This window comes from Vanessa tameamea, chromosome 3 (assembly GCF_037043105.1).
Source record: "Vanessa tameamea isolate UH-Manoa-2023 chromosome 3, ilVanTame1 primary haplotype, whole genome shotgun sequence".
In the NCBI taxonomy this organism is placed as follows: domain Eukaryota; kingdom Metazoa; phylum Arthropoda; class Insecta; order Lepidoptera; family Nymphalidae; genus Vanessa; species Vanessa tameamea.
This window is the reverse complement of record NC_087311.1, coordinates 5,429,321-5,453,086: the sequence shown is the minus strand read 5'-3', so window position 1 is coordinate 5,453,086 and position 23,766 is coordinate 5,429,321. Positions and strand designations below refer to the sequence as shown.

General features: G+C 30.1%; 4 protein-coding genes across 7 annotated transcripts in view; 2 read left to right on the top strand and 2 right to left on the bottom strand.

The window, feature by feature from the left end:
• The window catches only part of LOC113397357 (neurogenic protein mastermind-like), a 28,792-nt gene extending 24,409 nt beyond the window's left edge, over positions 1 to 4,383 (bottom strand). For all 4 annotated transcript variants that reach the window (XM_064219554.1, XM_064219565.1, XM_064219570.1 and 1 more), the window contains exon 1: positions 3,730 to 4,383. In XM_064219554.1, the coding sequence (XP_064075624.1) occupies positions 3,730 to 3,794 (65 nt within the window). In that variant the 5' untranslated portion in view covers positions 3,795 to 4,383. The remainder of the gene's footprint in view (positions 1 to 3,729) is intronic.
• A 1,621-nt stretch (positions 4,384 to 6,004) lies between these two features.
• LOC113397358 (heat shock protein 75 kDa, mitochondrial) lies at positions 6,005 to 9,651 on the top strand. The gene is made up of 13 exons (XM_026635664.2): positions 6,005 to 6,313; positions 6,400 to 6,548; positions 6,615 to 6,776; positions 6,858 to 7,093; positions 7,169 to 7,278; positions 7,362 to 7,435; positions 7,517 to 7,793; positions 8,040 to 8,109; positions 8,198 to 8,345; positions 8,442 to 8,569; positions 8,803 to 8,990; positions 9,068 to 9,299; positions 9,435 to 9,651. The coding sequence occupies exons 1-13, from the start codon at positions 6,196 to 6,198 to the stop codon at positions 9,607 to 9,609; spliced, it is 2,067 nt and encodes a 688-aa protein (XP_026491449.2). The 5' UTR covers positions 6,005 to 6,195; the 3' UTR covers positions 9,610 to 9,651.
• Positions 9,652 to 11,488: 1,837 nt separating this feature from the next.
• Positions 11,489 to 17,570, top strand: LOC113397355 (neurotactin). Its single transcript, XM_026635658.2, has 6 exons — positions 11,489 to 11,837; positions 12,205 to 12,343; positions 14,154 to 14,323; positions 14,412 to 14,484; positions 14,668 to 14,818; positions 15,188 to 17,570. Exons 1-6 carry the CDS (start codon positions 11,562 to 11,564, stop codon positions 16,623 to 16,625), a joined length of 2,247 nt encoding a protein of 748 aa, XP_026491443.1. The 5' UTR covers positions 11,489 to 11,561; the 3' UTR covers positions 16,626 to 17,570.
• Positions 17,571 to 19,099: 1,529 nt separating this feature from the next.
• On the bottom strand, positions 19,100 to 22,860 carry LOC113397356 (centromere protein F). The gene is made up of 6 exons (XM_026635659.2): positions 22,603 to 22,860; positions 22,176 to 22,345; positions 21,924 to 22,072; positions 20,169 to 21,603; positions 19,928 to 20,074; positions 19,100 to 19,547 (listed from the first exon to the last, which is right to left on the bottom strand). The coding sequence occupies exons 1-6, from the start codon at positions 22,634 to 22,636 to the stop codon at positions 19,323 to 19,325; spliced, it is 2,160 nt and encodes a 719-aa protein (XP_026491444.2). The 5' UTR covers positions 22,637 to 22,860; the 3' UTR covers positions 19,100 to 19,322.
• Positions 22,861 to 23,766: the final 906 nt, after the last annotated feature.

Genomic DNA, 23,766 nt, shown 5'->3' with positions numbered 1-23,766 from the left:
AATACATAAAATTACCTAACTACAGACATTGTGAACAGACAGGAAAAACCACTACGCCACACAAAAAAAAACTAAATCTTGGATTTTTATTTATATTGACATCTTCTGAGAAAGTCTATCTTATTTTTCAATCTTAATTTGTGTCGAAAAAGATATTGAAAATTGAATCCAAAAGTGATTAAATGACAGTTTGTATATGAGTACCGTAACTATTTTTACCGTAAAATTGTGTTGTTTCTGCTTTTTTTACGCTAAGGATTCACGCTCCTTTAAATAATAAATCTAGTGATTTTTATTTATTTCGACTATTCATCTGTTATACTAATTTAATTCATATTCCCGGCTATGTCGGGAAAATATGGTAGATGAACAAGTATATCGAAGCCAGCATTGCGGATTGCGTTGAACTTACAACTTACGATCGATGAGCAGAAGCGTTAGCGTGAAGAAACTATTCACCCAGTATTCATTTTACATTAATTGTTTTACACACTTTTGGATTTTAATTTGCATAATGAAGTCCCTGTAATCGTCTTTCCTTATTATATGTAGTCAATGAAAAAGATTCCTTATGTCTGATTAATGTCCAAAAAATGTATCAGACACTACAACACGCAAGACGTTACGTTATTCGCCAAATTTTTGTATTTTAAAAATTCTACGCACAAAACAATATAATAAAAGAAAGTGACACTAGTGACTGCATAAATACATGGTGAAATGCACTCTTTGAAACAAATATGGAAATACGCTAAAAACATATATATAAAATATGGAATTCTTAGAACTTTCTAATTCACCCCCGTATATATAAAATTAACGCTTGTTTATATTGGTACATACGTTTACACACAGTTCATCCGATTGAATACTTTGTTCAGTTTAGTTCCTAGGAATAGGAACACGATAATTTCTATACATATTTCTATATAGGTATGATTTTAGGCTACGACGGCCTTTCTAAACGGAGGTTAATCAAATATACAGGAGATTGTGTCCTCAAACTGAGGGGCACTATATTCGTTCTCTCTCATGTTCCAATAGGCCGGCAATCCGACACGGCCTCGGAGTTCCGGCGCAGCACCAATTGCTTGCCAAGTCACTAGGAGAAGCATTGCCTAACTTCCAAACTCTGGGCTACTACAGAGAAAATCTTAACAAAAAAAAAAAAACGAACCTAGAACTTGTATTAGCCCAAACCGGAATTTGACTCTTGAGTAGTATTATAATTTAAAACTGATTTTACACTTTACAGTTTATTTTATTGACAAACTAAAGAACGCGAAAGTTTTTTATCAAGTTATTTGTTACACATTCACGCTTAAAACAGTGATCGGATTCTAATGAGATTTTAACAAGAAGTCGACTATATCGTGGATTATAAATGGGATACTAAAATTTTATCTATTATTTCATAATATGTTACATTGTAATTTATGCCTAACGAAGCAAGCTATTATTATTTATAATCATCAGAACAGAATATTAATACTAACGTATTAATTGCGCAAAATGATCTTCGAAAAATAAGAACAATAAAAAAATTACTAAATAACGTGATAGAAATGAATATAATTTTTAAGTTACACATATTAAACATATCATTGAGATATAATGTCTAACATAATATATCTAGATATTTTATCTTGAAATGCAGGTTTGCCGAGAAATAAATATAGTCGAGTGTATGCATGCTGTGACCGTTTTATACCGTTAGATTTAGCACGGGCGTAACATTGTACCTAGAACAGCTCAAAATATGCAGGTACGTACTATGTAGTATCTTATCAACATAATGAATCAATATTATACATAGTCTCGAGGAAAACGGCACCTTTAAATAAAACTATCGAGCAGACTTTAAGTATAGAATTGGATTATTTTAGGGAAATAAATAAAAAAAAAATTATCTAGTAAACCCACTGACGCAATATACGTCATGAAAAATGGTAAAGAAAACATGAGTTTTTCAAATATTTTTTGAATCACCTAATTTTAAAGTATAGGTATCGGTAATATTACTTTTATTTCATATTTTTTACGTTTTAATCAAGCTAGTATCTCATTATCCAATACTCTACAAATTTGTTTCATAACTTGTTATAATAAGTTAAGTAATAATTGATTTGGAATAGTGTTTCTCATAAAATGGACTGCAAATAATTGGTGCTATATTCTTTGTGGTCCATATTTTCTTTACTGTTATTACATTGTTTTGCAACCTTAAAGAGCACCATTACTCATTTTATATTGGAATTCATAAATCTGGAGAAAAAACGTATTTTCTTAGTACAGTTATACTTGGCAACATTATGTGCCGACTATATTAAATTGATGTTTTGTTATATGTTCTTCTTAGACAGTTTCAAATATTACTTAATTTTTATAAACAAATACTTATCATTTTATTGTAGACATTGACATACCGAAACAAGACATGCAGTCGACATATCACAAAAAAAATATCTAGGACATTATCTTAAATTTGCCAAACTATTTTTGGTGTTGTTAAATTTAACAAATCTTAAATTTTTTATTTGTCAGCAAACAAACATACAATCTAATAATATGTTTGTTAAATCATCATCCAATGATTCACTTATCATCGGGCAACCAATCTCATAGACTAACATACTAAATAAGAATTATATATTGTGTAAATGTATGAGTGTAAACACAGATGCACTCTCACTTTCATTATAACTTGGGGTAGTAGCTAACCAAAAAAATGCAGTATCTTTTATTAATTAGAATCTAATAAATTTGATATAGTACTTTATCAGCTCGCCCTTAAAACAATGAGTTAAATAAAATATTGAAAAGGCTCTATTACCTGATCAGCTTAAAAATACAAGTAAACTGGTATACATTATTATGATATAAATTTTGATTCAATTTTGTTGTAATTAATTTTGTTTTTATACAAATTTTGTTCAGATTAAAAATAAGAAATACTAAAAAATTATAAATATTTTTTTATATTAATTAATTAACCTTCATGTAATATTTTGTTTAAAGGATATTATTTATTAAATAATATATTAATATAACCACTGCTTTATCAACAATTTATATAAATTCAATTATAAAGTATTTTCATGAAGTATGGAACACATTTTTCTTAATTTAAAAGAAAAAAAAAGGTTTAATAAAAGTAAATCATAGATCACTCTTTAGGTTGTATTAATATTACATTTTATATATTAACATATTCTGTAAATTTTTAAAAATTATATCCCAAGTATAATATGAAGATCTTTTCAATGGATCATTTATATCATAAAAAAGGTTATAAAATCTTTAAGATATTTATAATTATATTTAGTTCTCTATAAACACAAGTGTCTAATAGAATTGCTGTGCGAGTACTAAAATATCTTTATTACAGTTATAAGGAATTGCTGAGTTTCAACTTCCTATAATATTTCATTTAAAACAGTGTTATACAAACAATATAAATAAATAAATAGACACAAGAGACAATGAAAGCTCACATACTTGCTGAGTCTACTAAATATTATATAAAATTGTGAGCAATTACAAATGCTAAAGACTTGAGCCATATAAGTATAAGTAATAAAGTAATATTAAGGTTTAATATAATAGAATACATCTAACGCAGGGTGTAACAGGTACATGTTCATCTTACATTTATAATATTAGAGTAAAAGCATTTTTGACTAATTAATTAAAAGATAAAATTTGTTTATGTATATTTGTATGGCTTACCTTAGTCGGTCAACAACAGCTTGACGTTTAGGTGGAAGGATCATTTCTTCCATTGGCTGCAGCATATTAGGTGGATGCTGGGCGGGCGAGGCGCCGGGCAGCAAGCCACCCGCGCCACCGCCTCCCACCAGATGCTCCACGGTGGTGACTGCTTGGCACTTTACCTTTGCCCCCTCATATTCTATTTCTTCTCAAAACTTGAATCCACTAAGTACTACAACGTAGTTGCGATAACACTATTAAAAAATAGCAATTCGTCCTGAATACACTAAGTACATTTTTCATATTGACACTTGAGTCTGTAGCACTTAATTATTTCAATTTATTTTAAACACGTCACGGTCTAGAGCATTATTTTTAAAACATCTAACAAAAGTCGGAGATTGATAGTAATAGTCATAAAACAAATGTAGAACAAAACAAGTTATGAAGTCAGGGCCCAATCATCCACAGAAAAAATATTTTGTTTCGTGACACTTAATAATAAAATGGTATAAAGTTGGTAGTAACGAAGAAATACGGATTTTTTTATTTGATATTAGTCTAGATAATACTGGTTTATTTTAAAAACATTTCAAAAGTTCAGTTTTGTAATCTAACTACGAACACACAACACCAGTAAGTTCTCAAACATCAACTGACTGACGGCGACGCTTACTCCAGTAAGTTGCTTGCTTGTTATTTTTTTAAAGACGCCATATCTGAATACTAAACTTTTTGCACTAAATATAATTTTATTTATTTGTCAGAAAATTAATTCATGTTGTTGTTATTTATTCAAGCTAAAAACTATTTACTAACATATTTATTTAGATTCATATCCAACTACATATTTATTTCGAGTCACTAATAAGAAATAAGTGTAATTAAAAAATCTTTTATGAACTGTATTTTTTAATTATAATATACCTATTACTACTAAACAACCATAAAAATAAATTCACTTTAAACTTATACCAATATATTATTTTTTATAATATCATTATTAGTTTGAATAACATAATATAATTAACGGTTTAAATAAACACTTCAAATTTAAAATTGTTAAAAGTAATAGATTCTAATTATAAAATAAAGAATTTTAACACTGCTTATTTACTTTAAAACATGGCGTTATTTTTAGAAATATATAACAGTTACTTAAGGCGCTCTTTATTATAATTTTAGTGTAAAATTCAGTAAGATATTTATGAAAAAATAGTTATATAAAATGAAAATAGAAATAAAACCAAACGAAGGCTTTTAATATAGTGTTTATTAATAGAAACAGTGATTAACGGAAGATTTGCCTTTATAATTTAAAAATATTTTGTACAAAAGTATGACGGTGATTTATCCATAAAATTAAATTGTTGTTTATATTATATAGTGCTTCCAAATTGTGATACGGTTGCTCGGATATCTGGCTGTTACTATTAAATGTTGAGCGTGGCATTTAAAACTATCTAAAATAGTTTTGATACATTTTATCTATGATTTGCAATATACGCTCGATACATAATATTCATATTTTTCATGTATAACATACCTAAAATACCATACCCTACATACCAATAAATAAATAAACTTCATAAAATGAATTAACCTACTGGCTAATCACATTTTTCATTCTCTTTATTAATAAAATTGCATCAGGCAACGAGCATTACAGTAGTCATTTATGATGTGTACCATCTGATATGTTCTTGATAACATTGATAATAAGCAATATTAACAATATATCCTCTCGGAAAATGGGTTGGCAGTTGGTACCATCTGATAGCTAAATCAAGCACCTCGTGCGCTTATTAGTCAAGTCAAATAGCGCGCGCTTCCCCGGTTTCCTGTTACACACTTCCGTCCCTCTTCCCGAAATCACTCCCATGGGTTGCAGGAAACCAAGAGAAAAAATATTATATATAAATATTAAATATTAAAAAAGTCAAACGTAGACGTGGATTTCAAACGTAATCACGTCAGTCCCTCAGTCCGGTACTCCCTTGACCCTTAGTGGTCAGTCACTCAACGTTCCGAATATATATTATGAATTATGATACCGCCTTGTGATACAACCACGCTTATTAGGAATTTAATATTACCGATATATTCCTTTGATTCTGAAGGTTTTAGTTCTCTTACTTAAAAAATATTGTTAGTTGAAACATATTAAATCTTTGTATGTTGTAAGCTGCAATATATTTTCCAAAAGGAAGAATTAAAAGAATAATCCTACATACAGATTATTATAGAGGCTACAGAAATGTCAAGTCTATTGTCATTTGAGTTTTGACTCGTTAGTCATTTGTCAATTTTACAACCTAGAAAATAGAAATGAAAAATAATCGTTGAACTCTTCTGTCTTTCCTTGTTAATTTGTTCTTAATAAACTTTAGTACCTAGTAACTCTAGCGAAAACTTACAAATAAAAAACCAATATCTTGAAGCAATTTAGTAAAAAAATTCCAATTTCAATTTATTTTTATTATAATGTCAGCCCTCCGTGCAAGACTAAGTTCTACAGTGTTTGCTAGAAGATTGCTCTATAATACAAAAAATCATTCAAAAATAATCATATACGCTAAGCCTTTATCTATATATAACAATGGTATGTTTCATAAATACATATAATATTAGAATTATACCAAAGAATTTTATGTACCAAAATCACAATTGCTTAATTCTAAATTACAGATAAATTAACGTTTATTTCGTGCTACAGTACTGTTTCGGATCATCAACCTGCCGAAACAGTAAAAGGCAATGCTGAGAGAAAAGAATTTCAGGCAGAAACCAGAATGCTTTTAGATATTGTAGCTCGATCTCTTTATTCAGATAAAGAAGTAAGTAAAATGAAAAATGAAAACATACCTTTTTTAATAGTATATAATGGAAAATGATTATTCTAGGTATTCATTAGAGAGTTAATATCCAATGCTAGTGATGCCTTGGAAAAATTTCGCTACTTAAGTGTAAGCTCAACACCAGAATCACCTAAATTGGAACATATTGATAGACCTTTAAATATCCAGCTAACCACAGATAAGCAGAACAGAACACTGACATTTCAGGTAAGCAATTTTGAATAATAATTTCTAAATATTGAACACAATATAATCATATAATGCAGTTTATTCATTTGCTTCTAATAGGATTCTGGTATAGGTATGACTAAAGAAGAAATGATACAAAATTTAGGAACAATAGCACGATCAGGTTCAAAGTCATTCATAGAAGAAATTAAAAAACAAGGGGCCGAAGAAGCCAGTTCTATAATTGGACAATTTGGTGTAGGATTTTATTCAGCATTTATGGTTGCTGACAAAATTGAGGTCTTTACAAGAAGTAGCATTGAGGGATCCCAAGGATACAAATGGAGTTCTGATGGGTTAGTAAGTTGTATTGAATTAAGAGAACAGGTTAAGTTTTATTCATAAATAAATTGTATTTAATTTTATTCAAGGTCTGGTTCATATGAAATTCAAGAAGTAGATGGAGTTCCAATTGGTACTAAAATAATTGTGTACTTGAAGACTGATTGCAGGGAATTTGCAGATGATACAACTGTCAAAAGTTTGTAATCATATCATAAAAACTATTACTTCAATATGAGTTTTATTAAAATAATGCAAAAAAAATTATTTTCTACTTTACAGATATAATTATGAAATATAGCAATTTTATTGGTAGCCCTATTCTTCTGAACGATGAACAAATAAATTCTATTAAGGTAAGTGTTCTTATTATAAAGAATATAAAAGTTATGAAAAATTAAATCTAAAAAGTTTTTAACTTTGGATATTTCTTACAGCCACTTTGGTTGATGGAGCCCAAAGAAGTAACACAAGAGCAGCATATTGAGTTTTATAGGTTTATCAGCAACTCCTATGACAAACCACGTTTCACTCTCCATTATAAGACAGATGCACCCTTAAGTATAAGATCTATATTGTATGTGCCAGAAGGCAAACCAGGCCTATTTGAATTGTCAAGAGATTCAGATGTTGGAGTCGCTCTTTACTCAAGGAAAATCCTCATTAAAAATAAGGCCGAAAATATCTTGCCTAAGTGGTTACGGTTTGTGAAAGGTTAGAAATATTTTAAATCTCACAATGTGCACATTGATATATATACTTGAACATAAGTGATGGTCATCATTCATTCATAATATGGGGACAACATCATTATAATACTTTAAAATATACGGTAAGATGAGCATGAAAAAGTTAACTTATGACCATAAAGTAAATTTGTGGATTTAGACTCCAAACTATAATTACATGCTATACTAGGTATAAGTGAGACCTTATTCTATGATGTTTATTTTATTTCAGGTGTTGTTGATTCTGAGGACATTCCTCTCAATCTTAGTAGAGAATTGTTGCAAAACAGTGCATTGATTGCGTATGTATCTGTTATTTAAATATATTTATTTCATTACATTATTATCAATTATGTATTTGAGAATATTATTAGTGGTTATTATTTATAGGAAATTACGCCATGTATTAACAAACAGATTTCTGAAATTTATGGTTGAAACATCCCACAAAGACCCAGTAGGATATGATGCATTTTATAAAGATTACTCTCTGTTCTTTAAAGAAGGAATTGTCACTGGTCAAAGTCCTTTAGAAAAGGTTGGTTATTAAATTCAGTCATTGATTATTAAAGATTTAATACTTCTTAATTTTTCATTGTTATTAACAATGGTCTTATATGATTTATTATTACAGGAAGAAATAGCAAAATTACTTCGTTTTGAATCATCTAAATTGGAAAGTGGTTCTAAAACTTCATTAGCAGATTACAATTCACGTCAAAGTAATGATCAAAGAAATATATACTATTTAGCAGCTCCCAGGTAAAATATTTTTTATTTATAGAGCATTTAAAAACATAAAAAGTTTATGAAAAAATAATTTAATGAAAGCAAAATAAAAATAAAAACACTTTTTAATCATTGAATTGGTTTATTTTTTTTTAAATATGTTTTATTTGTTCATAAACCATATTCATAAATTATTCTTGTGATTAAAGACTTTAAATGCAATTGATTATTTAATAAATACAGTTGTGAAAATTCTAATATTTCAGTCGTGAATTAGCTCAATCATCACCCTACTATGAATCCATGAAAAAACGTGATGTTGAAGTTTTATTCTGTTATGAAATGTATGATGAACTAGTTTTATTGGAACTAAAAGAGTTTGGAGGTAGACCATTAATTTCAGTGGAAAATGACATGCAAAAGGATCCTGCTGATAAGTCAGACAATATAATTGGTTGGTTTACATTTACAGTTTACTATTTTATTTATTTTTTTATAATTATTAATGACACATTTGCCTTTTAATTACAGGGATTGATGATTTACAACAAAGTCAAGTCAATGAAATTATAACATTCCTTAAATCCAATTTATCTGGTAAGGTATTTGAAGTACGTACAACGCAAAAATTAGATTCGCACCCTTGTGTAATTATTGTTCCGGAAATGGCGGCGGCTAGACATTTTATTCGAACTCAGGCACAGAACCTTAGCGAGGAAAATAGATTTGCCTTGTTAAGGCCACAGCTAGAAATAAACGCGAAGTAAGTATCCCAGGAACAAAGTTTCTTATAAATGTTTTTTTTTTAAATTGATCATGTACTTTTTGTCAAGTAATTTGAGAGAAAAAATACTCAAATGTGGTTTATATATATTTGAGAATTATAAACATTTTACAGGCACCCCATAATCAAAAAACTACACAAGCTTATAAATAGCGATAAAGATCTGGCAAATATGGTGGCCCTGCAGCTGTTTTCTAATGCGATGGTGACGGCTGGCTTACTTATGGATGCTAGAAATTTAATTACAAATATTAATGATCTTTTAGTAAAAGCTTTAGAAAAACACTAAATCTAAAAATAATGTATTCTAATAAATTGATGTTATAATGTTGATGTTTTTTCATTATTTCAATATAATATTTATCTTGCCTTGCCTTATCCATGTTCCAAGATACCTATTAGTGATTCAATTATCTTTGGTAGCTATAGGATAAGAAGAGAATCTATACTAATTTGGACATACGTACACAAGGTTACTACGACGTGCTGGATGCTAAGGCAATTTTGATGACAAAGATAAATCATTGTCATCAAAATTGACTTTCGTTACATTAAAAACCGAATTAATATTAACGCTAAATCTGGATGAGTTTATATTAGCCTCTATTACACTATTAAAAGTAAACGTATATGCTATAATTCAAAATTACGTTATTTCAATATTAGTAATTCGCTTCCATCAATTCTCGAAAAAAAATTTGGTGGTAGAGCTTTGTACAAGCCCGTCATGATAGGTACTAGGTACCATCATATAACATCTTTAATCTTAGTTTCCAGGTAAAGTTGGTGGCACATTGCCGATGTAAAATAATGATTAATATTTATTACAGAGTCAGTCCTTTTTTTTTTCGAAATTTATATTGCTGTTGGCCCTAATGGCCTCTACAGCGTCACTGGGTGGGGTAGGCGAGCTAAACTACTCAAGCCTAGTGTTGGGAGCCCATTTAAGGGCTCAGTATACGCGCGTCCTAAGGGCGCCTCCTGTGAGGCCGAACCTCGGCTTAGGACGCCGTCGTCGATTGCAGGGAGGAATGGCGTGTGCATTCAACGTCGTACGCCTAGACGTCGACGAGTCGGTAAGTAAGAGGGACCTCGACCCCGCCGGCGGGGTCGGTGTGTGTTGTCATTGTTTCCTAAGAGAGTAGAGTTGTCGGCAGTGAGTCTGTCGACGGGGTCATGTAGGACGTGCTTAGGACGCCTACGAATCGGATAGGGTAACTCCAAGGGACTATACTTGCTCGCCTTGGATACGAGTGGGTTTGAGTGTTGCGACGCTTTGTCGAAGTATCGGATTGAGAGGTCTTTGAATAGCTTAGCTATTGACTCGATTTTAAAATCTCTATGGAGGTCTACGTTGCGCATTTACCACGGACAGCCCGAGGCAATGCGTAGAAAGCGGTTTTGAATCGCTTGAAGCCTAGCTATGTTGTGAGGACACAATGAGCCCATCATAATTTGTTTTGTTTGACTTTAATATTTTTTTTTTATTATTAAATTGAATACATAATTTTTTTATATAAATTTTTCATTATTTCAACAACGAACGTTACGTTAACGAACAGTCGAAATAGTAACAATAAGTAACGATTTTTTTTTTATAAATTAATAAAAAAAATATTGTAAATTTAAGAAAATTAAATAAATTTATGTTAAATTCAAGGTTAATGCGAGCCGCACAGAACTAGTCAAAAAGTAAAACATAAAATTACAATAATGTATAGTTGGTGCTATGTAGCTCAAATATTCATGTATGAAAAAAAATATTAAATTTAATTAGTTGAAATAGTAAAAAAAATTACATACAAGATTAATGGTTACATTATTTTTTTTCATTTTGCTCAGCAAATAGCAATACTGAACTCGATTTTAATCGACCGAAGCGGCCGCGAATTTGTGATTGGCGTTTGGCGTAGTCTGTCTGTATTCTGTAACGGTAGAATGGATTGTTATAGTATTAAACAATACAGAATACAATAAACTTTATCAAATAATTCTGACAAAAACTCATGTTGAATTATAAATTAATGTAAGTGATCAATTTTAATAACCTTTTGCTAGTTGTCCTGCTAATGTACTTTTGTTGTAAACTTGCCATTAACATTAAATTCATAACGCTTCTCTCGATTGTTTTATGATATTAAAATAATAATAAAAATATACATTCTGTTATAGTATAGTCTCTGATTTTCAAAACATAGTTAGCGTTTTCAATGTAAAGCGTGTGTAATACAAAAAATAACCATGAGTGCAACCGATATAAATAAAGTTGACGAAGAAGAGACTAAAACGTTGGATAAGCAACAAATAGAAGCGGAAGAGAAAGAAGTGATGCTGAAAACTGAAAATGAAACAGCGGAAGATGATGTAGAGCTACGACATGACGACGGCCCTGTTAAAGCGGCACTCTCGGGAGATATTACTGAACAGGGACGGGAAGTTAAACCAAAATTCATACCAATTGGCGCTATTAAGATGCCTGGCTTTTTTACGAGAAATTCAGATAGAGAAAAATCAAAGGTAAATTTGTTTGTAATCAATTATTAACTCGTCAATACATATCCTGCTTTTCTTTATGATTGAGCACACTGAAATAATCACTAAATTAATTCACCCAAGTGAACTTAGGCTTATAACAAACTCATCAGATAGAGTTAAATATTAATGAATAATTTTATTTAAACATAAAATATAAGTACCTAACAATTTCATATACATAATTATCTTATTTAAAAAAACAAAATTGTCATATATTATAATTAATTTATCATTAAATATGTTGTTAAGTGTATATATTTAAAAAAAAATTATGTACTAACTGGCCAAAACACTAGGTAGAATTATACATTGAAATAAATAAGCAATACATAGTTATTTTTATCTTCAGGAAGAGGAAGCTATTGAAAAAGAAACTGATAATGATAAAAATCAGGAAAAGTCTGATGAGGACAAGACTAAACAGCGTTTCCAGTTTTTACAAACTTGCCCATTTACAAAATTTTTGCAGCAGACTCCAAAGGAAAATGGTATGTGAATAATTATTAAATTTACAAAATGTTATACAAATTTCCTATAAAACAATAACATCATTCAAAATTAGCTTTTAATGAAATCTTCAATTTAGTCGAATATTTTATATTTAAGCTGTTTGGGTTTTAAAAGTTTTAATGATAGGTACCAAACTTCTGTGTCATTTTTTATGCACATTTATGACATAATAGAAAAAAATACCAAATTATCGCCCACAAGATACCCAATGTTTATAAACTACTGCTTACATCAAGCAGAGTTAATTTTTTATGTACAATAGTAATAGCAATTTTTTAAACCTTGACACATTTTCCATCCAAAACAATTAGAGCATAAGTCTTTGTTCATTACTTATGGTGGCATGCACAATAACTAAAATAAAGTACTTGGTGTTTGCACCTTTTGCAAGGCCATCTATGTAAGTACCACCCACTAAGCGAACAATGTACTGCAAGACAGTAATATTTGTAATGTGCTGTCTGGAAGGGCAATGACTCTTCCGGAACTAAGCACAAGATATATTATATCTTATTTACTGGTTGGTAATACATAAATGATAGAGGAAATGATTAATAGTCATTATAGTACTTATGCTACAATAAACTCTCAAAATACTGTGCTTTTACACAGTACAATGTCTTCCATTTGTATATACACTAAATAATTGAACAAATTGTTAGAATGAGAATATGTTTGATTCATCCTCTTGGTCTGGTCTTCATCTGCATAAAACTTTAATATATATAATTATACAATACAAACAAAAGCTTTCCAATAAGGGCACCAAAGCTACAGTTCATTTGGAAGATATTTGCTGATGTTTTATTGATCAGATAGCAATTTTTATTATTTATTTTAATGAGAGTGTTCATATACTTTTAAAGCAATACAAAAATATAGGTAACAAATAAAAAATATATGTTAAAATCTAAGCTTATGATCAGGCATCTTAGTAGGTTACTTAATATGTCTAGGTGCCCCAAATGTCTATTTCACAATAAATCTAACTAGCAAATTGCCTTTATGGCCAATCATCTAACTATCGAAACATTTATTTGGCAAAATATTAAATGACTCATTTGGCTGCAATCGGAAGGTATGCACCATGACACTAATGCTAGTAATAATGATATCATAAAAGTATCTAAGCTGCTGCATTTCGTATGATATATGAGAGTCTCAAAGACCCAATCTCTCTTTCGGCTGATCCTGTTTCATTCCTACCTGGGATACAAATTAGAACATTTCTTTATACTATAGGCTGGGGTTTGTGTTTTCGTCACAAAATGCTCTCGTCGCCTCAGCAGCTATTAAGTGCGGGACCTTATTCATTATCTGGCTGCGTGTAGACTGCCAATATCATAGGCGAATCTATGCGTGCCTCTAAAGGTCCAATAGAGGTAATGCAGAAACCGACTGACTAGGTACAGATCACCGTGCCTCAGCACATCCGATCTGAAGAGATAATCATTCTTGGAGATCATGCGAGGAGATTAAGAACAAATATAATCATTATTTAGTAAAATATGGATCAAATTTTCAGCATAAAAATCTGATTTCCTGATTCCAAACCTTACTCAAAAAAATACATGAATTTTGTTTTGTTTACAACTACACTCAAAAAAAATTAAGACTATCTGCTCATTGTACATTCTGCTATAAAGATGTTTCGATAGTTTGCTAATTAAAGTTATTGATTGTAAAACAAAATCTATCTATATTTAATTTATTGTACACTAAAATAATTGCAAGGTGTGCGTCCACAGATCCATTATTAATCGCTTATTAAACTCAAAATTATCTTAGATGGTGATTCTATTGGAGCAAAGAAAGGTTTTGGATTATTCAATGTTAGATATCCAAAATTATTTCAAAAACATTCTGCTACGGAGGCGGCACTTGCATCAATGGAAACTTTAGAAGATAAACTCGACACTCCAAATGATGGAATGGAAAATGTGAAATTGGATGTGACTGTTAGTACAAATTAAATAATATTTATAATTTTGATTTTAAATAGTTATAAATAATATGAGTCTATAAAATTATCTTATTCTTCGTCAGGATGAACAAGAGGGTAAAGTAGCAACAAGGCTTCCTCTAAAAGAAAGAATCCGACAAAAGAAATTTATTATTGGTATGTATAAGATTTCTTTCTTAAAGTATTAATCATTTAATGTGTAAATGAATTTTGAAAAACATGCATGAAGGATACCTTAGTTACTGGCATGTGCAGATTTTTTAATAAAAATATTATATATATAAATAAACAAGATAAATATTAAAGATAAATTAAAATAGCTTAGTTGTACATTTTTAGATGACATTATGGTTTGTGGAGTAACAATATTAGTGTTACTCGCTGTGATTGTGGGCATAGTGATTGGAGCACGTTCTGGACCGCCCACCGAGCGACCCCTACGTCTTGGTCGATATATCACCACCCACACCACATGCGGTTTGGTAGAAGGGTAAGTAATTTGTTTTATTTTTTTGTTAAATTCAAAATATTCTTTATTCAAGTAGGCTCATAAAAGTACTTTCGAATCGTCATGTTACAGTGTTGAATTAAATGTAAAGCTACCACCGGTTCGGAAAATAGATTCTAATGAGAAGAACCGGCAAGTTCAACTGTTTTTAAATGCAAAAAAATTAACAGATGAACTCTTTCTTGTACATCTTACTTTTTAAATTTATGTAACACACATTTTATAACAAACAATAATTATAATCTTAGTAGATAGCCTGTCAGCAAAGCGAACCATTGATTATAGTAACAGACATACATAATATGTCAGTATGTGATGATTTTTTTAATTATTAGTATTTATTGTTTGTAGAATACTGGACGATCAAGTCTACAATTTCTATAGCATACCATATGCAGTCCCGCCAATAGAAGATAAGAGATTTACATATGCACAACCACTGAACAATATTTCAATGTGTTGGAATGGTACATTGGAAGTTCATGAACCTGGTCCACTTTGTTTACAATTTTTGGAAAATGGAACGATTACAGGGGATGAAGATTGTTTAACTCTGGATGTTGTCACCCCTCACGTAAGATATGACAGTCCATTACCCGTTGTTGTATTAATTGGCGCTAATACATTAGCAGGCGGGATAAGTCCAGCTCAACCTTCAGCTATGTATGCAAGAACAAAAGAAGTTGTCTTTGTAAGACCCAATTTCAGACTGGGTCCATTTGGCTTTTTAGCTCTGGATATTTTGTCAAATTCGAAATACCCACGTACATCAGGCAATTATGGTCTCAGTGATTTAATTACAGCACTGCAATGGATAAAGTATAATATAAAACATTTTGGAGGTGATGCTGAATCTGTTACTCTGCTAGGACATAGAGCTGGGGCAACTTTAACTGCAGCCTTAACAACAGTTAATAAGGCTCATAAGTTATATTCAAGAGTTTGGCTGTCTTCACCTTCTGTTATATTTCCTGGTGATAATTTGGAACAATCTCAAAAAGCAAATGAACCCTTTAAACAAATTAGCAAATGCAATGATGTTGATTGTTTACGTCGTATATCGCAGCTAGAAATTATGACTGCGACGCCGGATACATGGCTTGGAAGTGATATTAACTCTTTACCTGTTGCTGACGAACTTAAACGTTCTTGGCTAATACTAGACGGAGACTACTTAAGAACTCATGCATACGAAAGTTGGGATGCTCAAAAGGAAGCAAAAAATTCAGGCAAAAAGAAAGTATTTAAGCCCATGGTTTTCGGAACCACGCAACATTCGGGCCACTCTGACGTACTACGTATGAAGTACATGAATTGGACAGCTGATATTGTAGAAAAAATGGTTAATGAAAGTTACTTAGGCGAGAAAAATTTGACTAATGAAGTATTTAAAATGTTTAATAAATCATATGAAGGACTTGTAGAATTAATTTCTTCTATACGTACATTATGTCCATTAATTAGCTTAGCTCGATTGCGCCTGGTCGTGCCAATGTATGTAGTGTTGGGCTCGGGCCCAGGTGGAGGCATAGCCGCTTCTGGAATGGCAGATATTAATTCTGATATTGAAGCTATTCTTGGTACTTTCGATTCGGAAATGCCAGAACAACGTCGTTTCATGGCAGCTATTCAGCAATTATTTTACTATTATGTTTGGCATGGACAACTACCAGGACCAGAAACTGGTTTGATTGCAATCGGACAAGACTTGCTAGCACACCATGGTCTGCCAGCGTGTGATTTACTCATACAAGAAGATGTTGTACCCAGACAAGCACACATTGACTAAGACATAATAACAGTTTTAATAGAAAGTTTTGCTGTCACGTTTTGTGTGTTAATTTTATCGTATATTTAAAAAAATCTCTTTTTTTTATTAACATTTATGTAAGTGAAGCTTTTTAGTACTTACAATGCACATGTTATAATGTTTAGGTTATTAAATTTAATATCCTTCTACTACTGATACAGCTGGTCTTCTAGAATAAGTATCTTATAATACTCATGTAAAAAAGATCTGGTCTAGTATATTAAGTACAAATATTTTTAAATGTGTCTTAAATTCTTCACAAGGAATAATTCAAATGAACGAATAAGACTGATTTTCGAATCCCATCATACCAATGATCTCATGCAAACATTGAAACAGTCAGCTTATTAATTTTTATACTGTTTAGCTTAATGTAAATCGTGTAGTTAGTTTTATTACTTTTATATACAAGTATTTTATAAACATTGTAAATTAATTCTATAAGATTCATTGATCATATTATCTAATAATAAAATAAAAATTTAGACCCCACTTTAATAGTAATTGTAGAAAAAAACTTTCTGAATTTGTCTTCGTTTTCCAAAGAATCTTATCGATTTACTTAAAGGCTGATGATCCAAAGAGTGATTTGTGAGTAATATTTGTATTGATTTTTGAATAAACTAGCATTTCTACTATAATGTGTAATAGTGTGATAGTTCTTATTGACCGTGTCATTAATCCACATTGATCTTGCCAAATAGTAGGGCATTTTGCCATAGGTTTTTAGGTGTGTAATTTTAATTAGCAGCTTTAAAAATAAATATCGAATCTTTGTTATGTTAGCAGGTAAATTAACCAGCAGTTTGCATTTGACCAGCTGCACTTATTGTGTCTACTTCTTTGTGTCATTAGAATAGTTCTGTAGTCATTAAATTATGTTCAATATGTTACAATTTAATAAATGTATGACGCTATCCAAAAGCTGTTATTGGTTTTTTAATAATTACTCTGATTATATTATCCTTAATAATATTATAAATGCAAAAGTAACTCTGTTACCTCTTCACATTTAAACCGCGTAATCCATTTAGATGAAATTTGAAATGGAGATAGTTTGAGTCTGAAGTTTTTTTAGCACGGAAAACATCCCATAGGAGTGTGAGAAAAGGAGGGATACTCATTTCTTAAGTAAAAAATAAAATATAAAACTCATTATTACCTTTTCGTTAACTTAAATAATGATTGTGCTTTTTTGACCAATCAGGTTGATGAGAAAATTACTTAATTTTTTATGTGCTTGTATATGGTATCAGTATTTAATTTTTTAAGTGTTTTTATCAGTATATGTATAGTAGGCTATCGATGAAAGATTAATTTGTAGTAGATGCGCGATGCACTACTATCAATATGAAAGGAAAAAACATACAGAGCAAGTATGTCTGTTACACGACTAAGCTACTGAACAGATTTTGATGAAATATGGTACAGAGGCCGTCAGTTACTTTTTTAAATAGAGGGTTTGTGTGCTATAAATTTCGCATTTAGCAGTTGAGTTAGTTTAAATAAAAAGTGCGTTCGAGTTCGCAAATATTGCATTATATTTCAAAATTTCATAGTCAGGACCATAAGTTTTAAATAAAACACGCCTTTCCTTATTGAGATGGTATTTAGCTAAAAATTGCGATTTTTATAATTTATGTGTTCAGTAAATGTAAATATATTCAAGACATAACCAGTTCCATTTGACGCTATGTTATCTGTTCTGTTTTTTTTTATCGAAACCTCTTAACTTTCACCAAATAATCTTTCACCACGATTGAGAATTTGTTAATATCTTAATTACATCACGTTCTAAACTAACTAAAAAAGTATAATACAATTATTAGCTCTAGGTGTCTCTCACTACGATCTCATATATCTTTCTTGTAAGCCGCACAATTTAAAAAAAAGTCCGTTACATCAATTGAAGGGACTTGGAAACTTGTGACACTTTGTGATGGAAAAGTAGCTAGCTTTATTTTTTGAAAATGGGCAGGAATACTGGCGAAATCATCCTTTGGTAAGTGGCCACAGATGATATTGGTAAACAGATTTTGTATGTAGTATCATTACACTGAGTCACTAACCTTTCAAAACATATCCCAACAGTATTGTTGTTTAGAAGTAGAATGTGAAGAAGGATTATGCTTAGGCAGACGGCCTTACAAAAAGCCCTACTGCTAAGTGCTGTCAAAACATCGCTAGTAGTCTAGTTTGGATAAAATCATCCAAATCGGTTCATAATCGGCCTTATCCATACCGCAGTTTGCGAGTCTTTTTAATGTCACACCTTGGTAGCTTTTTATTTTTTTATAGTATGCAGTCAAATTTGAAAATAACTTCGTAACTTTTATATTTATATTAATGTCTTTGCACTATTTTTAATGTATTATTTTACGTTAAAATTTTATTACTAATTTCAAATAAAAACGAAAGAAAATATATAATAGAAGTAAAAATGAAAGAAAATATCTGCTTGAGTCTATATTTCAAATCAAACTTATTAATATTAAGATTACAATAAATAAAAAATACATTACGTAATTTCCTAATTGGAGTAACATGCCAATAAATTAAAACATTAATAAATAAACGGCAATTAGAAACAAATTTTGGCAATCGGCAGTAAAAATGTGTACAGTAAAAATTTTGACATTAATACCACCAAGTTCACAGCATTCCTTGTTTTTATAATTAATGATTACGTTCCCTAAGAGGAGAAATAACTTGTATATTCTCCTTTCCAATTTTATGACTTTTACGTATTACAGAAGGGGATTTAGGTTTTATTTGTACTTGTTCTGCATCTTTTCTAAGTTTATCCATAACAGAAGATTGTTTTGCAACAGTCATTGTCAATTCCTCATTTTCTTGTCGCAGTAGTGACAATTCAACCACTAAAGACTGTTGATCTTGTATCTGTTTCAATAAAAAAAAATGTGATTGATTTATATTTATAAAGAAAGTACTCTCTGATTGTAGACAGATTTTTTTTTAAATTATAGGTAATGTCAGGATATAATCTGCAAATTACTAATAAAAAAGAAACTTAATTATGCTATAATGGAATACTGAAATAGTTAATCGATTTATAATTAGCACTTTGCATATTATGTTTGCATGTTGAGGTGTGTGCAAGTAAACTACAAACAATATTTTTTTTAATGTTAGTTTTTAACACTTTTACTTCCAATCTTCTGATAACAGCTGCTTCGACTTTCAAAATGCCGTTTTTTCGCGAATCTAATGAATGTTAAAAAATATATATATAATGTATTATTATTATAAATTATAGATACCTGCTGTTGGATGCAATGATTTTCGCTCTCGAGCCGTGATATCTCTGCAGCTGCCTGTGCAAGTAGTACACGAGACTGTTCTGCAGCAGCCGTAGCTTGTCCAGCATGCTCTGTCGCTAACTGACACAAAACGCGTTTCTTTTCCACCTAAAAGATAAAGTAAATAAATAAAGATTAAGCAGCTTCAAAATATTTTGAAAATAATGACCTAGATAAAAATTGTAATAAATGAGATTCTCACCTCTTCCCTTAACATTTGTATTTGAGATTTAGATTCTTTTTTAATAATTTCTACATCTTCTATCAACTCATTTTTAATAGAGCCAAGTTCACGATAAGCTTCCTTTTCAACATTTTGTAAACTTTCTATCAGAGACACATTATGTTCCATAATTCGATTGTGCTCTTTAGCCAAAGCAGCTTTAGATTTCAGTATATTTACAAGAGCTTCCTTATATTCATTACATTCCAAGACTGTGTTATTAAGTGTATTCTTAAATGTCGCTAACTCTGACTCTAGAACTTCTTTAGAATTTGTCAAAGTTTGAACTTGGCTTTCCAAGTGCTCTAATTCATTATCCGATTCTCGTAAACGCATAGTTAAAACTTGTACAATATCTCTGGTCACTGATAAGGACATTTCAAATTTATTTTTTTCCTTAATAGCTCTGTCAACCTCCACTGTCAATTTATTTATTTCATTTTCAGAATCTATAACTTTCTTTTTGGATTCATCTCTCATAACTTCTAGATCCTGCATCAAAGTTTTCTTTTCATTTCTTAAAATATCATTTTCATTTTGCATATTTTTAATTTCTGTATTTATTGCAATATTTTTTTCTTCATTTATATTCAATGAATATTTTAAATCTCTTATCTCAGCCTCTAAGTCTTGTATTTCTCTTTGCTGTTGTGTCCAGTGCTCCTGTAAATGTCTACTACGTTCCTCAAACTGTATTTCACAAAGTTTTAACTTTTCCTGTGTTGCTTCATCAATTTGATCTAATTTAGCTTTCATTTCTTTATCTTTAGCAGCCAAGGCATGAAGTAACTCCTGCATCTTATCATCTTTTTCTTTTTTAAGTTGATTTTTAATTGAATCTATTAAAGAACTGTACTTTATTTTCAAATTCTCTTGGTCAGCTTTAGATTTAGCAACAATTGTTTGCTTTTCTTCATCAAGTTTTGTTTTGAGAGTTTCAAGCTCAGCTTTGTATTCGCGTCGGATACTCTCATTTGCTTCTAGAGCCAAAGCATGATGCCCCTTGACCATTTCTAATCTTTGATGAGTTTCTTCCAAACAAGTTTCTACATCTGTAAGCTTTTTCTGAAGATCTGTACACAAACTATCTCTAATTATGATAACTTCCTCAAGAGATGAAAGTTCAACTTGCTTATAGCTGACTTCATTTTCTAACTTTTCACATTGCTTTTGTAATTCAAATATCTCAGACTTTAAATTATTAATAAGTGTAGTTACATAAGCTTCAGTCATTATTTCATTGTTTTTGTTTGGGTTTTCATCACTAATAATTATCATACCCAGCTTCTTATTGATTTTTTCAACATCCTCACATTTGTTATTATTTTCTTGTAATATCTTTTGTAAATTAGCTATTTCATGTTTGAGCTCATCTATTTGTTTATTGTACTCAGTTATAGTGCAATCTTTGTTCCTAAAAGTTTAAAAATAATATATATATATATTGTTTAAATGACAAATTTGAAAGATAAACTTAATTTACCAAGAACTCGTACAATTAATATTATGCACATGCTCTACTTTTAAGTAAAAACACAATGGGATTGATGGGAACATTCATGTTAGATATATTACAAAGTTATGATGGTTTTCCAAGTAAGTACTCTATAATGAGATATTTTTGTAAATAAGTTGAAAATCAGAAGGTAATTATTTTTTTCTTATTTTAACAATGCTTACATGTAATTGTTAGTTTATTATAATAAAAAATAATTAATTTATATAATAGACAACCTTATTTCAACTTGATATGCTTTGATGAGTTCTTCTTGGTCTTTCGTTTCATAATTTTTAGGCAAATTTTTGGTAGGTGGTAGCAATGTCTTTTTGAGACTACTGGTTAATGTTTTACTTGTAGTACTTGATTGTTTTAGAGGCCTAGGCTGGAAATTAAAAGATTATTTAATCAGATTGTTTTAAATGAAATATTTTTTTAATGTCAAAACCTATATAACTTTATATGTATTAATAGGTTATTTTACTTACAGTTTTAAATGATTTGGTGCTTGTTACTGAACTGCATTGAGATTTCACATCAAAGTTTTCCTTAGAAAGTGTTGAGGTAGGCACTTTGTTTTTCGTAACAACAGGCGCTTTACTCTGGTGTTTCTCTATATCTCGTTTAGGTAAGGGTTTTGATTGAGTTTTAATTAATGCTGCGAATTACAGAAACATCATTAAGCTGCGATGGCTGTGAAACACGCGGTTTCGATCTCGTGATAAACATACTATTACGATGTTTAAGTTAAAATTATGTATTAATGTTTTACGATAAGTTGAGACGATCAAAGCATGAAAGTAAAAATTATACACACTCAGCATGTATTACTCAATTAAACTATGTATAAAGTTAGAGATAGTTAGATAATAAAATTAATCTTTGATAAGTTTTATGTTATAAAAATTTACTTACCTGATGGTTCAAATCTTTTAGCTTTCGAGAACATACTTCAATTAGTATGTTAACTTCTATTAAATCTTCAACTTAATAAACTAATAATCTTCTTACTTCTTATAAAAGAAATTAAGCAATTAAATTTAATTATTTCACCGTAAAATGAAGCATATACTGTTTAATATCTACTTGCTACCAGTAATCGCGCGCGAAAATAAAAGGACGAAACCTTTGTTTTGATTTCTTTTGTATTCAATTCTTTAACGCTCAGTCAGTGACCGTTAAATCTACGTTCCAAATCACGCTTTGCGTTATTGAAATGCAGGGTGACCAGTTAAAAAATTAACGAATACATTTCAAAATTTTTAAGATCTTTAAATTTTTTTGTTATTAATAAAAATCGAAAGGTCATAAAATTGATTAACTATATTTGATCCATATAAATAAATGATTATATGTGGTTTTTTGTTTTACTTTTGTGCTTTGGGTTGGTACGACCATATTTTCTACCGCCAAGCAGGAATATTTAGTATTGTTGTGTTTCAGTTTGAAGAGTAAGTGTGTCAGTGTAAATACAGACACAAGGGATATAAAACTTAGTTCGCAAGGTTAGTGGCGCCCAATCACTTGTATTAAGAATAATTAACATTTCTTTTGGTTTTTGGCAGACCATGTTTTTGTCAAAAAGTACCTAAACATAAATTCATTTAAAATAAAATCAATAATATTGTAGCAAACGTCAAAAAAAATTATGGCAAAGATGCATTTACCATCTGGCAACTTTGCCTTCAAAAGTTTAGATACAACACTTTAGGAATTAGATTAACATAATATATTTATTACACCATCTACAAAATTGTCAAAGTTGATCATCCTTTTATGAAAATTTCATAGAAAGTTAAATTGTGTCATTATGTATTTATTTACTTTATTACTTACGATTAATTAGGCACATAGGTACCCAAAAAAAACATAAAAAAACTCAATAAAAGAATTATCAAAGAAAATCTTCCTTTAGATATGTTTTCGCTGTAATTATGATAATTCATAAAATACCACTTATTAACTCTATTTTACATAGCCAAAAAGATCGTCATTTCATTCGCGTAAGCACGAACGTTATCTGGTTGGGTATTGATGAGTATTGAGTCCTATAAGTAGGTAATAAGAACTATTTATGGT